At 31.6% G+C, this 14235-nt stretch overlaps 1 protein-coding gene across 3 annotated transcripts in view; it reads left to right on the forward strand.

Annotated features, from left to right (window-relative positions):
- The window catches only part of LOC118739418 (SRSF protein kinase 3), a 35815-nt gene extending 30142 nt beyond the window's left edge, over window positions 1-5673 (forward strand). For 2 of the 3 annotated variants that reach the window (XM_036470717.1, XM_036470718.1), the window contains exons 5-8: window positions 42-467; window positions 3931-4020; window positions 4841-5111; window positions 5198-5673. In XM_036470717.1, coding sequence (XP_036326610.1) covers window positions 42-467; window positions 3931-4020; window positions 4841-5111; window positions 5198-5394 — 984 coding nt within the window. In that variant the 3' untranslated portion in view covers window positions 5395-5673. The remainder of the gene's footprint in view (window positions 1-41; window positions 468-3930; window positions 4021-4840; window positions 5112-5197) is intronic. The other variant, XM_036470719.1, reaches the window with a different exon arrangement.
- The last annotated feature ends 8562 nt before the right edge of the window (window positions 5674-14235 follow it).

The raw sequence follows: 14235 nt of genomic DNA on the forward strand, positions 1-14235 counted from the left end.
TTTTTTTCTTTTCGTTTCTTTTTTCCATATATTTATTTCAGTCGGTCGATGGTGACGGCAATATTGGTGACACAACAACCATACCAACAACAACAACTACAACTACCACCGAAGCAATCAATGGCATCGAAATATTAAGTTTATTAAGTACAAAAAGCGAAAATATCGACGTAAATAATGCGTCGTCTCCAATTACTCAAAAAAATACCCAACCACAAGAAAAAGCACAAGCACCACCAAAACAACAACAACTATCACACCACCAACAACAACAACAACAACAGTTACTACCAACACCACCATCATCATCATCGGCACCCACATCACAACAAGCACTTTCACTAGCTTTACCATCTACACAAGCACAATCAGCATCAATACAACAACAGCAACAACAACAACAACAAGCAACATCACAAAATAACAACGAAGATGTTAAAAATAGCAAAAATGCCGATACCGAAAAGGTAACTTTGCTCACCTTCTCTAAAGTTCTTTGTACATATGTACATATGTATGTATGTACAGTTACATATGTACGATTACATTTAGTAAACTGTACTTAAGCTCCTAATTTATAGTTTTGTGCTGAAAAAAATTGCATAATTTTTATTACTATCAGTAGGGCGATTTACACAGATACTTAAGGGGTTACACCATCGAAATAATAGGTTAATTTTTTTTTCCTGGCGCAGATATGAAGTTTATAAAAATATTTATTTCACATATGTATGTACATAAACTGCATATCGACACATGAGTGTAAAATCGATCTATCTCGGCAGCCAGTTCGAAAACGCCCTATCTTAGAAAACTTTTCAAGAACCTCAGAACGCAGAATTTGGTTGAAGAACGCCCTATCGCCGCACATTTTCAATACATTTTCAGCTGACATAGGGTGTTTTTCAATAAAATTTGTGAGGATTTTTTGTATGACGAAATAGCACTTTTTGGGAAGGGTAATTCTCCATAGTATTTCAAGGCTGATATTATTACACTGTAAGGAAAATTTCAAGTTTTAAATTACAAAAGACAACGCCGAAATACGCAAACTTAATTTTGGGTCCTAGATTACAGATCTATATACCGTCTTTCTAGGCCAGATCATTTTCTCAAGATATTTTCATTTTAACAGGGAAAAAAATTAAAAATAATTTTTTTTTTGTAAATTCTTTTGATTCGTATAAAGCCTGTTATTTTACAAAAAACATCAAGCTATCAACGAAGAAAATTGATTGCTAAAAAATTGATTAAAGCTAAATGAAAATGCGTAATAATTTATTTTTTAAGAAATATGACCAGGAAAGAATGTTACTCATACGCCATGTAAAATGAACTATGTATTACTGAAATATGAACTATTCTATATACATTTTTAGTTTTTGGAATGGGGAAGCGCTTAAAATATGCTTAAAATAGGGTTGCCAACCGTACTATAATACATAGTATTGTACTATTTTTTGGGTCTGCGTACTATATACTGTTGGAAAAAAATATAGTATGCAAAAATACTATATTTCTTCAATTATACATATAAATATATTTCAGCAATTTTTAAGAAAGAAATGTTTTAAAATGGATGACATTTATTCTAAAATATTAGTGTTAAAATAAATAAAATAAAACAGATCGAAAATGGCAACATGTTTAAAAATACTTGGAAAGATTTACCAAATTGACTTAAATATATTTCGCATATGCCTTCTATTCCAGCTACCTCGGCATTAACAGAAAAGGATTTTTTTTTATTAAGATTTTGAAATAGTGAGATGAGAGAAATAAAGCAAATATCTCACCAATAAAAATGAACTTTTGATTTATATTAATTTAATTTATATAGGAAATGCATAAGAAAGAAAAAAGATGTACACTTAAAAACCATTTTGACTTTTTCTTAAAGAAAATACTATATAAATATATTTTATGTGTACTATATTTTTTCAAATTTTTTTTTGGAAGTGCTATAAATTTCTTAGAAAATGTTGGCAACCAACTTAAAACTGGTAGAATTTTTCAAGCGAAAACATATTAAATTTTTATTTTTTTTTCAGGGTGGTGTAACCCCTTAAATCCTAAGTAATAGTATCTATTGTGCTATTGCGTACTTTAATCTTCCTATCTGTAGTCCTAAATATTAGAAGCTTACGCATATTTGTATTTAGCATAAACGTTTTATAACTTTGAGTTCGCTAAAATCCATTTTAATTGAATTTCGTAAATTGCTTAAACGTCCTTACTTTCCGCATTGGCTTGGTAATTTGTTAAATGATAATATTTAGCTGTAGAAAAAATACCGTCATTGTACGTCAATGAATTCAATGAACCTCTGTGGGCCTGCTCAGACGATCTGCTCTGAAAAGACAAGTGTGTCGAGGCTCATTTAGTTAGTCAGTGGCACCAGCTTATTTATAACGGGTTATCCATCTAGCGCTTGGTGAAGTACAGCCCTGCCATTTGACATTACTCATTAACATTGTAATTTTCTCAAATGTTTGCTATGTATTTCGAACTGCGAAGAGTTTTACGACCTAACAACGTATTAAAATTACTTGGCTGTATTTTCGCGCATTTTGCAGAAAATCTTCCTTAGTGATGTGGCCCATTTCACGCTCGGCGGCTATGTTAATAATCAAAACTGGCCGTTGATAATTTCTCTAGTTTTGGTTCAAAAATAGGCTAAGTTAATACAAAATTAGCAACCGTAGTTGTCTTCCGAACGTATGTATGTAGTTAAATAAATAGTACCTCTATTTTAAAGCTTTTGCTGTGGTTTTCTTTTTTTTCTACTTCCAAAGTTTTTTTTCGATATTTCTGATTCCTTTTGTGATGCATTTGGAAAATATTTATAAGTTTAAATAAGATAGTTGCTTATAGACCAGTTGCCATTGGAGAATAATTCTTTTATAATTATTTTGATTGAGATATTTGATTTTTTCAACATTAAGTTTAAATCGAAACACGTATACATAAATAGCGATAAATATATGTACATATTAGAAGTTTAAAGAAAATTTTATTACTATAGCAAATTTTGACGCGAAAATATTTTCTAGCATTTATGTATGTACATAGATCTTTAACTGTCATATGTTTGACTTAAAAATTTGCGTTTTCTTTAAATTATAAAAATTATAAAAACTTGTTCCTTCAAAATTACTTACAAACAAGATAAGTAAGCGCTAATTCAATTGAATAGAAGCAATATGTAGTACAAATTGATTGATTCTCAAAAGTGTTGATATAATTCATTTTGTCGTGAAAACATGCCATTACCAAATAGTTTGTAGTGATTGCTTATTATTTGTTAATGAGAGACGAAAAGTATGTAAATACAATACACTACAACTTGTTTAGTAAAAGTACTATTCAAACCAAATTTTCATTATCGATTTCAATTTCGTATTTAGCACTTTTAATAGACTCTTTTTTTATAAATTTAATGCTAGATAATTTTGAATCGCTTAAATATTTCTTTTTGTTTGTTTTTAAAACTCTGCCTAACTAGCACTACTCCTCACGCCATTTCCAAACCAAACTTAATCCTATCATAAAATCCCAATAAATACTTATTGCATGCATGTTGCAAAAATGAAGTTAACTCTTGAGCGTTTTACAAAACTTAAAAAAACAATTAAGAAACCAAAAAAAATAAAAAAATTGAGACTTAGCTTTGTTTTCGCCTTTATTTATATATGTATATATCTATAGTAAATACATAAATTTACAAGGGGTAGTAATTCAAAAGCGTTGCCAACTTAGTTAATCATACATATATGTACTATAAGTGTGTATAATTTTTCTAACTTTTAGTTTGTTCGTAAATCATAATATTTATCATTGCGAATAATTAGCTAGAATTTATATTGTTTATTTTCTTTGCTAAATATTTCACAAATTAAAAATTGTCTAATACTGACTTCCAATCCCCAGACCCAGTCCTATACGAATGCCATACAAGCGCTGATCAACAATACGAATGTCCGCGTTAAAATTGCTGATTTGGGAAATGCCTGCTATGATGTAAGTATTAAATTTGATGGCTATGTATAAGTACATCTTGCGACCATGAAAATGGATGCGTTGACACAAGAGCAGCAAAACTATGTTTAAAACTTTTTTAAAAGTTCATTGCATACTGGTTTCAGGCCTAATAAAGAAGAAATTAAAACCTTCAATTTGTTTAAGATCATTTTGAAAGTCAAGGTAATTCTTCTATCCTACAGGACTAGTTTTCTCGAATTCTCCAGTTCAAACGCTAAAAAACACCGTTACATTTATTTCGCTATCTCTTTGGTTTTGCACTTTTTTCAAAAATATATCACTATGCGCCGTAATCGAGCGCCAAGTCCGGGGACAAGTCCAAATTATATGTATAAAGTACTTCATACTGCCAACGAAAATCGTTTTATAAAAACTTTGCCGTTCGCAGGCTGAGTAATTCGCACACCACCAAACGAAGAGGCTCGGCCAAACACTTCGAAAAATACCCTTACTCTTCTGAAATTTATATTAGGGGAATCGAAAATTTTTAGGGTGTCGCTGGGGCATATAGGAGTCTCTATCTGATGATTGATAATAAGTGTAATTTTGATAATGTGTAGTGAATCGTACTTCTAAAGTGGCCCTTATTATTAGAAAAAAAAAGGCCAACTACCAACTTGATTCCTTCACTTTTAATTGAAATGATTAATGGTAGGCAGGGGCTTCGCTAAATCTAATTCGTTTTCTCAAGTAGTCACTTATAGAAAAATATTTGCAACAACCATTTCTTGTAATTATCCATCATTATTTCTTTAAACGATTATCTCTAACACATTTCACAATATCCATTTCTTTACAGTACCACCATTTCACTGAAGACATACAAACGCGACAGTATCGCTCCATCGAGGTATTACTCGGCGCACCCTACAATTTCACCGCCGACATTTGGAGCACAGCTTGTCTCGCCTTCGAACTAGCGACCGGTGATTATCTCTTCGATCCACATGCTGGAGAAAACTACTCACGCGATGAAGATCATTTGGCGCACATTATTGAGCTATTAGGCACAATACCGCCGTCCGTTATATTTCGGGGCAAACACGGTCTCAAATATTTCACGAGTTATGGTAAGTGAACTATTTTATTTTATTTTATTTTTTTTTGAAATCTGCAATCAAAAATAATATTTTTTCTTTAAATTAAAACTTTGCAGGCAGCTTAAGAAACATCACAAAATTGAAGCCGTGGAGTCTATTGAATGTGCTGATCGAAAAGTACGATTGGGATCCAATTGAAGCAAAGAAATTTTCCGACTTCTTGCTGCCAATGTTGGAATACAATCCCGTGATACGCGCATCAGCGGCCGAATGCTTGAATCATCCTTGGCTTGAGCAGGAAGAGTTCGTTTAAAAAGCGGCCATATAAATACTTACATACATACGTTTCACAATGTTGACTGATTATAAAGCTGAAACGATATACATACTTACTACGCATACAAACGCACATGGCAAATGGGAGAAAATGCAATGCAATTAGAGAAGGAGGTGTGAAATTTAGCTGAAGACAGGGCCGAGAGAGACTTGAAGATTCTCAAATTATTAATTAAGCATTAAGAATTTACATACATACATAAATACAATACCAAAAACGATAAATTAAAGTGAAACTTATAGAGTAGGCATTAAATAATTTTTTAACATTTAAAGACAAAAGTGAAAATAATAACTAAATTAAATTAAATTTAAAAGCGTAGCATGCGATAAAGATATGAAAATTAAAAATATGACAACAATAAAAGAAAAGTTGATAGAAAAGAATTTAAGCATTGGTACTTAGTGGTAAATTAGTGGAAGCGTAAAAATCGCAGTTTGTTAAAGTAAGTTTTCTATGGGAGTATAAGTAAAAATTTAAAATTAGCATTAACATAATTATGAAGTAATTAAAAAAAATATATATAAAAACCAGGGACCGTAACGTCCCTATGATCTTTATAACAAAGCCAATAATTTAACTGTTAAAATTCGATTTATATTTTTTTGATAAATTTGGTCGTTATTTTATGATGTTTATTTTTGCGATCAAGAAAAATCGTTATTTTTAATTTTTGGCAAATTTTTTATCGTTATTTTTTATTGCCTTTTTTTCAAATAAGAATAACCATTTTTTAATCGACTTCACAAAAAGGAGGAGGCTATCGGTTCGTCGGAATATTTTTTTTTTATGTATGTTACCGCGTAACTTTGGACCACGTCAACCGATTTCGATAACTCTTTTTGCATCTGAAAGGTAGTGTCTCAGAGGTGGTCCCATACTAATCTGGTTTAGATCCGATCATTGGATCATGAAATATATAAATATATTTTTTATGAGAATCGAAGTTGTTTTTTTTTTCTAAAAATTACTTGTTTTATTTATGTTTTTTTGGCGAATTTTCTATCGTTATATTTTATTTTTTTTAATCAAGATTTTAAAAAATTTTTAATTTTTTTTATTTTTTTATTTTTTCGAACATATTACAACCGTCCCTTTCAGAATTACTTTTTTAGATCACAAAAGATTTACATTATTAGTTTATAACGGTTAAAGATGATAAAAAAATCCAGAAAATAATTATTTTTGATCGAAAAAACCAAATAACGATAGAATATCACCGAAAAAATAATAATCAAAATTTAGCGATTATTCTTCATCGAAAACATAACAATCATAAAATGACGATTTTGCAATGTTCTAAAATAAAAAACTTGACTTTAACGGTTATTTTTGGTCCTTCAGAAAAACACATTTTAAATGAAAGACAATTGCAAAGAGGAAAATCCTGTAGCATACCCCAATGACTTACATGCATACATACCTACTTACATAAATAGATATATGTATAATAAACCTGCATACATACACTTACATACATACTTGCATATACATATAAACATTTACATAAATAAATTATTAAAAAAACTTACAAAAATATACATATCGCTCATTTATTACAAGATTGTCATAACTCAAAAAGAAAAATTAATTTTAGAGTAGACGACGTATAATTACTTGGTATATCATATTTCATGTTATGGGCATTCTATGAGTTTTTCAACTCACTTGAGGGAGTACGGATTGCATAGAAGAACCGATTTTCGAATAGTAAAACTTTGCAAGCCATGCAATCTGTACACCGTGCAATGGTTTTGCAAGACTTAGAGAATACCCATATTGCTTACAAATTTCTTGCAAAATTATTGTGTAGTTTCCAGTTAAGAAAACAAAAGCACCTCTCTTTTCCTACAGTTTTGAAGCAAATTTACACTGTAGTCGTGTCAGTTTTTTAGTAAACGAGCGATGTGTGTATACTTAGCATAAACTTCAAAGAATTTCGAAATCCGCGTATGACTAATTGACTGACTTATTTTTCATAAACAATTTAATGAGACCTTACAACTAACACTAGTTAAGGTTAATGAATAAATATAATATATAACAAGTTAAGAAGAAAATAGACGTGTTTCATAAAAGGCAAAATACTTGCAAGCATGGAAAAATATTTTTTAATTACCTATAAAAAACGTACTTTTCACGCATTTTGCTGCAAAAGAAACATCTGAACATCATTAGTAAAAGAACTGGCAATTTTACAAGCAGGCACCAGCGCAAATTTTAATGTTTGCGAATCAATTTAAAAAAATATAGGACGGGAATTATGCCAAAAAATATGTCTAGTGAACACTAACACTAACAAATAATCATAATACATTAATTAGAAGTTGCCGTAAACATCGTGAAACAAAAACCAAAAAATTTCAACACACGTGGAAAAATCAATTTTCTCGTGAAACTAGGGGTCAAATATTGTAAAACTGACATCAAAACTTTTTTAAAATGGCTTTAAAATTTCAAGGATATGGTTAATGCAAAAAAAGTAAAAAGAATTTTTTCATTCACAAGAACGAGTAATGATTTTTTAACTAAAAAAGTTAGAAGGACGAAATTCGAGGATGCGGCAGTGTGCATATTAGTACTTAACATATATTTCTTAAAAAATAACTTTTGAAAATTTTCAGCGACATTCAAGGATAAAGTTTTCAAAGTTTCAAGTTTAAAGTTTAGTTTAGTTTGTGCACGAAAAATTTTAATTAATCTATGATTGGTACCCATATCCTTGAAATTTCAAAAGTCCTGTTTTTAAAAAACGTAACGCCAGAGAAAAGAGCAAAAACGCAGTTTTACTATATAGTTCTATATGGTTAATGCAAAAAAAGTAAAAAGAAATATAATTTTTTCATACACAAGAACGAGTAATGATTTTTTAACTAAAAAAGTTAGAAGGACGAAATTCGAGGATGCGGCAGTGTGCATATTAGTACTTAACATATATTTCTTAAAAAATAACTTTTGAAAATTTTCAGCGACATTCAAGGATAAAGTTTTCAAAGTTTCAAGGATAAAGTTTAGTTTAGTTTGTGCACGAAAAATTTTAATTAATCTATGATTGGTACCCATATCCTTGAAATTTCAAAAGTCCTGTTTTTAAAAAACGTAACGCCAGAGAAAAGAGCAAAAACGCAGTTTTACTATATAGTTCTATAGACTCCCATTATTGCAGTGTTTTCAATGGCTGAGATATGTATATGCAATCGACATGGCGGCAAAGCACGATCTATGTAGCCGCATCTAAACTTGTTTTCGTTGTTGACAGTCAAGCTGCCAGCAAAAGTTTGGGGTTTTCAACGACTAACTCGATATGCGTTAAGGAATCTGCACATCTGCAAGGTATCGTGCTCGATCTGGCCACGTCTCGACGAGCGATGAACACGGAGTAGATTAAGGCTTTTAAGGCCAAATGTTAGGCTTCTCAGAGGAATACTAAAAGGACACTGAACCATTGGCCACATGGCCGTCACGTTCAGAGCCTCGTATAACGATTTCAGAAGAAGCTGCAGAGACCAGCACTTGCTTCGCGAGTGCCCAGCACTTCGGGCAAAACGCCTTAAATTTCTTGAGGACCATTTTTTCGAGAGCCTGGCTAACTTGGGGAAGGTTTCACTGGAGGGACAACTAGGATTAGTCAGAGAATCAAAATGGTTCAAAAACATGTAGTGATACGTACTGGGTAACCGCCTGGTAATCGCAGTGGGCCTTTGAGGCCTCCGAGTAAACTCTTTTGAGAGCTGCCTAACATAAGCTACTATATTTGACTGCTAGTTTTGCGAGTATATGTATATGTATGTAGTTTTTTTCTGTGTAAAATTTACTGTCGCACATTGAAATCTAAAATTTTTCTCAAGCGCCATATTTATTTTCTATGTATTACATACTACACAGATTCGCAGATTTAAATAAGGTAAAGCGATTCATTGATTTCATTAATGCATACTGGCAATTTTCGTAAAACTTTGAAATAAACTAAAGATTGTTTAAAAGCACACATATGGATAATGTATAAATCTAAAACATGTATTATATAAATCATTAAACAATTCAACATTAACTCTTCCACCTAAACTAATGAACACCACCATGAAATATGTATGTATTTTGGTTTTTCGTCTCTTAACTGTGCACAAAATATTGTTGAAACTTAGCTAGGCACTTTAGTATTTAAGTTTAGCAGCTCAGTATCCACTCTTTTATATAATTTGTTTATTGATCTGACCTTAGCCGAAAATAATAGCAAAGAAGAGATGCAATTCGTTTACTACTAACTAAAATACTGTTTTCAGCGCGCACCCACCCCACTTACAAATTATTTGTACAATTGGCAGCACCTTTCTATTTTGAACAAGCCGATGTTAGTTGCCGAGCATCCGCCGGATTCTTCTCAATCCACTTTTAATTTATCGTCTTACATTTTTTTAGTTTTTTTTTTTTTATTGAAATAAAACTGTTTGACGCTTTTAGAGGGTTTTAAAGGAAAAGTACTGGATCAAAACTTTTGTGTTCGTGGTTATAGAGGATATTACTGGCTTTAATGTATGAAAATGTATAGTTTCGCACATAGAATAAATTTTGAATATTTCCGTTCGTAACTTAAGCATCGGATGCTTGTAGATATTCATAGCTTAGAACGACTTTATAGCCCGCCAAAAAATAACTTGCAGGAGATCATTAATATAATCGATATCAAGGAGTGATCTTCCGTGCACTGATAATAGACACTATTCTCGACATGCTTCACAGGTAAGGAATAGGTACTTATGTATAAGTGCAAAAAACTCTTAGAAGAGTGCATATAATAATAATAATAGATTGGCGCTTCTCCACCGATTTGTGGCTTGCTCCTTGATGTCGTCACACCAAGGGGAGGCGAGAAGCTGTTTTTCATGGCTGAATGCACTCGGAGGTTTGCCATTGCCTGCCGAGGGACGAACGTTATTAGAAAAATATGATTTTTTTGGTTTTATTTTTTGATGTTGGTCGGAAATTGAGCTCCATCAACCCAGGCCCTACGGAATAATAGTACGCATTGCTAACCACTACACCCACAGTAGCCGCCGAAGAAGTGTGCAGACACAGAGAAAAATATAATCTATAAAAACTAAAAGATTGTAGCCAGTGTTGCCATTTTGGTGCTTTTGGAGCTAGATTTAGTTCTTTACGCCCTAGCTCTTTTCAAAATTATCTATCACTTTTTTATCTCCAGAAAGTTTAAGTTGTATTTGATAATATATATTAAAATTACAAGTCATTGTACAAATGTTGACTAAAATTTGTTTGGCTTTGTTGATCTCAGGCTATTTTCAATACCTTCATGTTATGCTATTTCGATTAATACTTAGAAAAGTTCCATTCGCAAGCAAATGGAAAACGGGCAAGTAAGTCAATTACCAGACAGTAATACGAGCTCGATAAACTCAGGCGGTATATTCTCACTCAGGTGGCCAAGATAGAAAAGGAAGCCAAAACTGAAGCGTTGATAAAATTACAAATTTCGGAATGCAGTGGAAGAAGATACATTTGTAAATACAGCCTCCATCGACCTTAGACTCTTGGACCTAGGTTAATGTGGATTTCGGTTTTACCTTACTAATTTTACCTTTAAGGAGAGAAGCAAATAAAACTTTTCAGAAAAATTTTGCGAAAAAGTGATTCGTAGCCCGTGTTTTCATGGTCTTGTCACGTATCTGAAATTGCAGATTTTAACAGTTTTTAAAGTATTTTTAGTTCATTGTCTAGTTTATATAAGTATGTACATAAAAATAAGTGTTATAAGTGCCATAGCAACGAATTCGAAATATATGAAGCTTATTTTGGTTTTACAAGTTTTTCAGCACTTAAATTTTTAAAACTCGATGTTTTTATTAAAATTGCGGAAAATTTAAAAACAACTTTACGTCAATAAATGCGCAACTCAAAAAAAAGGTAGCTCTTCATTTTAGCCACTATTAGTATTATTTAGCTCTTTTCGACCGTTTTAGCTCCAAACGAATTTTTTTTCCGGCAACTATGATTGTTGCTATGAAAAGTTTCTAGGACAAGAGCAAAAACAGACGAAACAACGAAGAAAATTCAATAGAGGTTCCTTATTGATTTTATGTGAAATTTCGTATTGAGTTTATTAATAAGAATATGAACATATCTTTTAAAAATTACTTTTCTAGCGCCTTCCAGTAGTGATGCCATGCCACTACAGAAATATCTCTTCCACGTTTTTAAAGGTTCTTTACAATCCCTTAAGTGGTGCTTGTGGGCACAGTTCAGTCACGAGAAATAGAAGCGGTACGGAAAATGATAATACGAGGGTCCCTATAAAAGTCTGTAGAAATAGCCATACTTATTTATGCATTTAAGTCGGTCTTTTTTTGCTACGCTTTGTATTTCATATAATGTGGCAGTTGCTTGAAAAAATCTTCGCAACGACTTGGGCGGGCAAACGCGCAAAAAACAAATACGCCATGTCCATAAAGTTGAATGATATCGCAACAGCAGACGCATTTACTGTTCATAATTCACTGGAGCCTTCATTTTTCACTCAATCTGATTAATAATAAAAATCGACGCGAACTCTTAGCCATTTCCAACCTGCACTTTGTTATACTAAAAATAAATTATCTATAAAACTACGTATTCAAAATTTTCCTAAAGATTCATAAAACAAATCTTTTTAATTTAGGTGAAATTTTTTTTTATAACATTTCAAAGTATTTCGTGAGAATTTTTCCCCGTTTTGGGGGAACTCTAAAGTTGTCTTCAACTAGTTTTTTAGGTAACAGTTACTAGCAGGTACAGGAGCATCTTAAAAATTGCTACTTTTTCTGCACTTTGCACTAAAATATTTAATATAATAATAATCGAGCTCAACTGTGCTCTTGGTAATTTTAACAGGTAGTATCAGTAGAGCAGCTGATTTGATTTTTTTTTTTTTTCAAATTGTTTGCTCTGGAAAATGTCAAAACTTTTTAATTTCTTCTCACAAAAGTTCTGAATTGTTAAAATCTGTTTGCATGTGAAACCTTTTTCTATACAAAACAATCTATTGAATATCAGCTTTTGGAATGTACGACCAACACAACCAGCACAGCAGCTAATTGCTGGGCCTTGCAAAGGATGGGCCAATGCTTCGAGAAGTAAACAAAATTACTAAGAAACAATTTTTTCCAATTATCGTTAAATTTTTTTTTAAATTTTTTTTTCACATGACACGCTGTGATTAAGAAGAAAAAAATCAGAAGTTTTTGACATTTTCGATATCAGAAGCAACAACAAAATACACGCAAATGTTGTTTTTGCTCTAATGCTACTACCTGTTTGATATGCCCTGCTTTCATTAAGAAAAAAGTTGATCAAATTGAGTGAAAATTAGGGCTCCAGTGTATTTAGCTAGTATTGATTTGGCACCCTAAGGGTTGTTTTGTTCCCGCTCGTCCAGAATAAACTTCGCCAGTAGTAACTTCACTGCAGCAAAAAAGATTTTTTAGCAAAAAAACTTGTTTCTTTCTTAGGTATTTTTAGCTATAAAATATTTTTGCGCAAAATTACCCTTACAATGTACGGAAATGGACATTAAGTGATATATTTTTAATTTTATGAAACCATTTTAATTAGGCCACAAACCTTCACATATACATACATACATATATAAATATACACTCGAATCAAGAGTTTAATAACTGTAAACAAAAAGCAACAATCGAGCAAATTTGCAAATAAAAAATTTTAAAACTCAATCATACATACTTACATCTCAAATCTCAGCAACTAATAAATTCGTACATACTCATACTTACATACTACATACAAACATATTATAATTATACAACATGTATGTATGCATACATACTACTAAATACAAGCGTTCATCTTAATAAATATTTGCAAATAAACACTGTGTACCCGTAGTGGAATTGAATTCTAAATTAACAATGAAAATACACACAAATAAATAAATAATGAAACATTTAAAAATAACCAAAATATTTTTATTAAAAATTTATTACTGAATTATACGATTACGAAATGGTAAATGACGGTGTAAATTGCATACGCTTGCCAGAAAAAAAATGTTTTTGAGTTAACATTCAGAAAAAAATGTTTATAAAAGTGGATGAAGCAAAATGTAAAGAATAGACTAAACAATGGAAAACGTGCGAAAAGAGTATTTAATTGTTGAGAATAAAAACGAACAAAAAAAAAACGCAAAAATAATTTACAGTTAAAAATGGAAAAATGAAGTGCATAAGTATGGATTAATGCAATACATAAATGGTGTATGTACATATAGAGAAAATAAAACCTCTCTAAAAATAAAGGATTAACTTTTACAGTAAAATTAAAAAAAAAACATGTTTTTAAATAAGTACTCGTAGAGAATGAGGAGAAACATGTAACATTCAGTAAGAGTTCAACTTCTACTTCTTCTTATTAGTATTATTACTTCAGATATACTCACCCAGCGATTAAAAAAGATCTTTTGAGCTAGGCCCTAATTGTAATCAGGCTATTTATTAAGGAAGTTAAGCACTTTGAAGGGTGCCATATTCAAAATTTTTAATGGAGAAGATCATCGTTTCCCACGTTCTATCAGTCTGCCATTCACGATACGTGGGCAGTTACACAAAATATGCTCTGGGGTTTCTTCCACAAGCCCACAAAACCTGCAGTCCGCATCTGCGGAAAGCCTAATTTTATTCAAATGGTACCTTAACTTACAATGTTCTGTCAGGTAGCCAGTAAGAGTTCTAATACTCTAACGGCTTAGTTCATGGAGTCTTTCCGAGTTCCTTCTGGAAGGAGTCATGAATCTCTTTGATTGTCTCG

The sequence above is a fragment of the Rhagoletis pomonella genome, unplaced genomic scaffold (genome assembly GCF_013731165.1).
Source record: "Rhagoletis pomonella isolate Grant_MI unplaced genomic scaffold, Rhpom_1.0 Rhpom_scaffold_00005, whole genome shotgun sequence".
Classification (NCBI taxonomy): Eukaryota; Metazoa; Arthropoda; class Insecta; order Diptera; family Tephritidae; genus Rhagoletis; species Rhagoletis pomonella.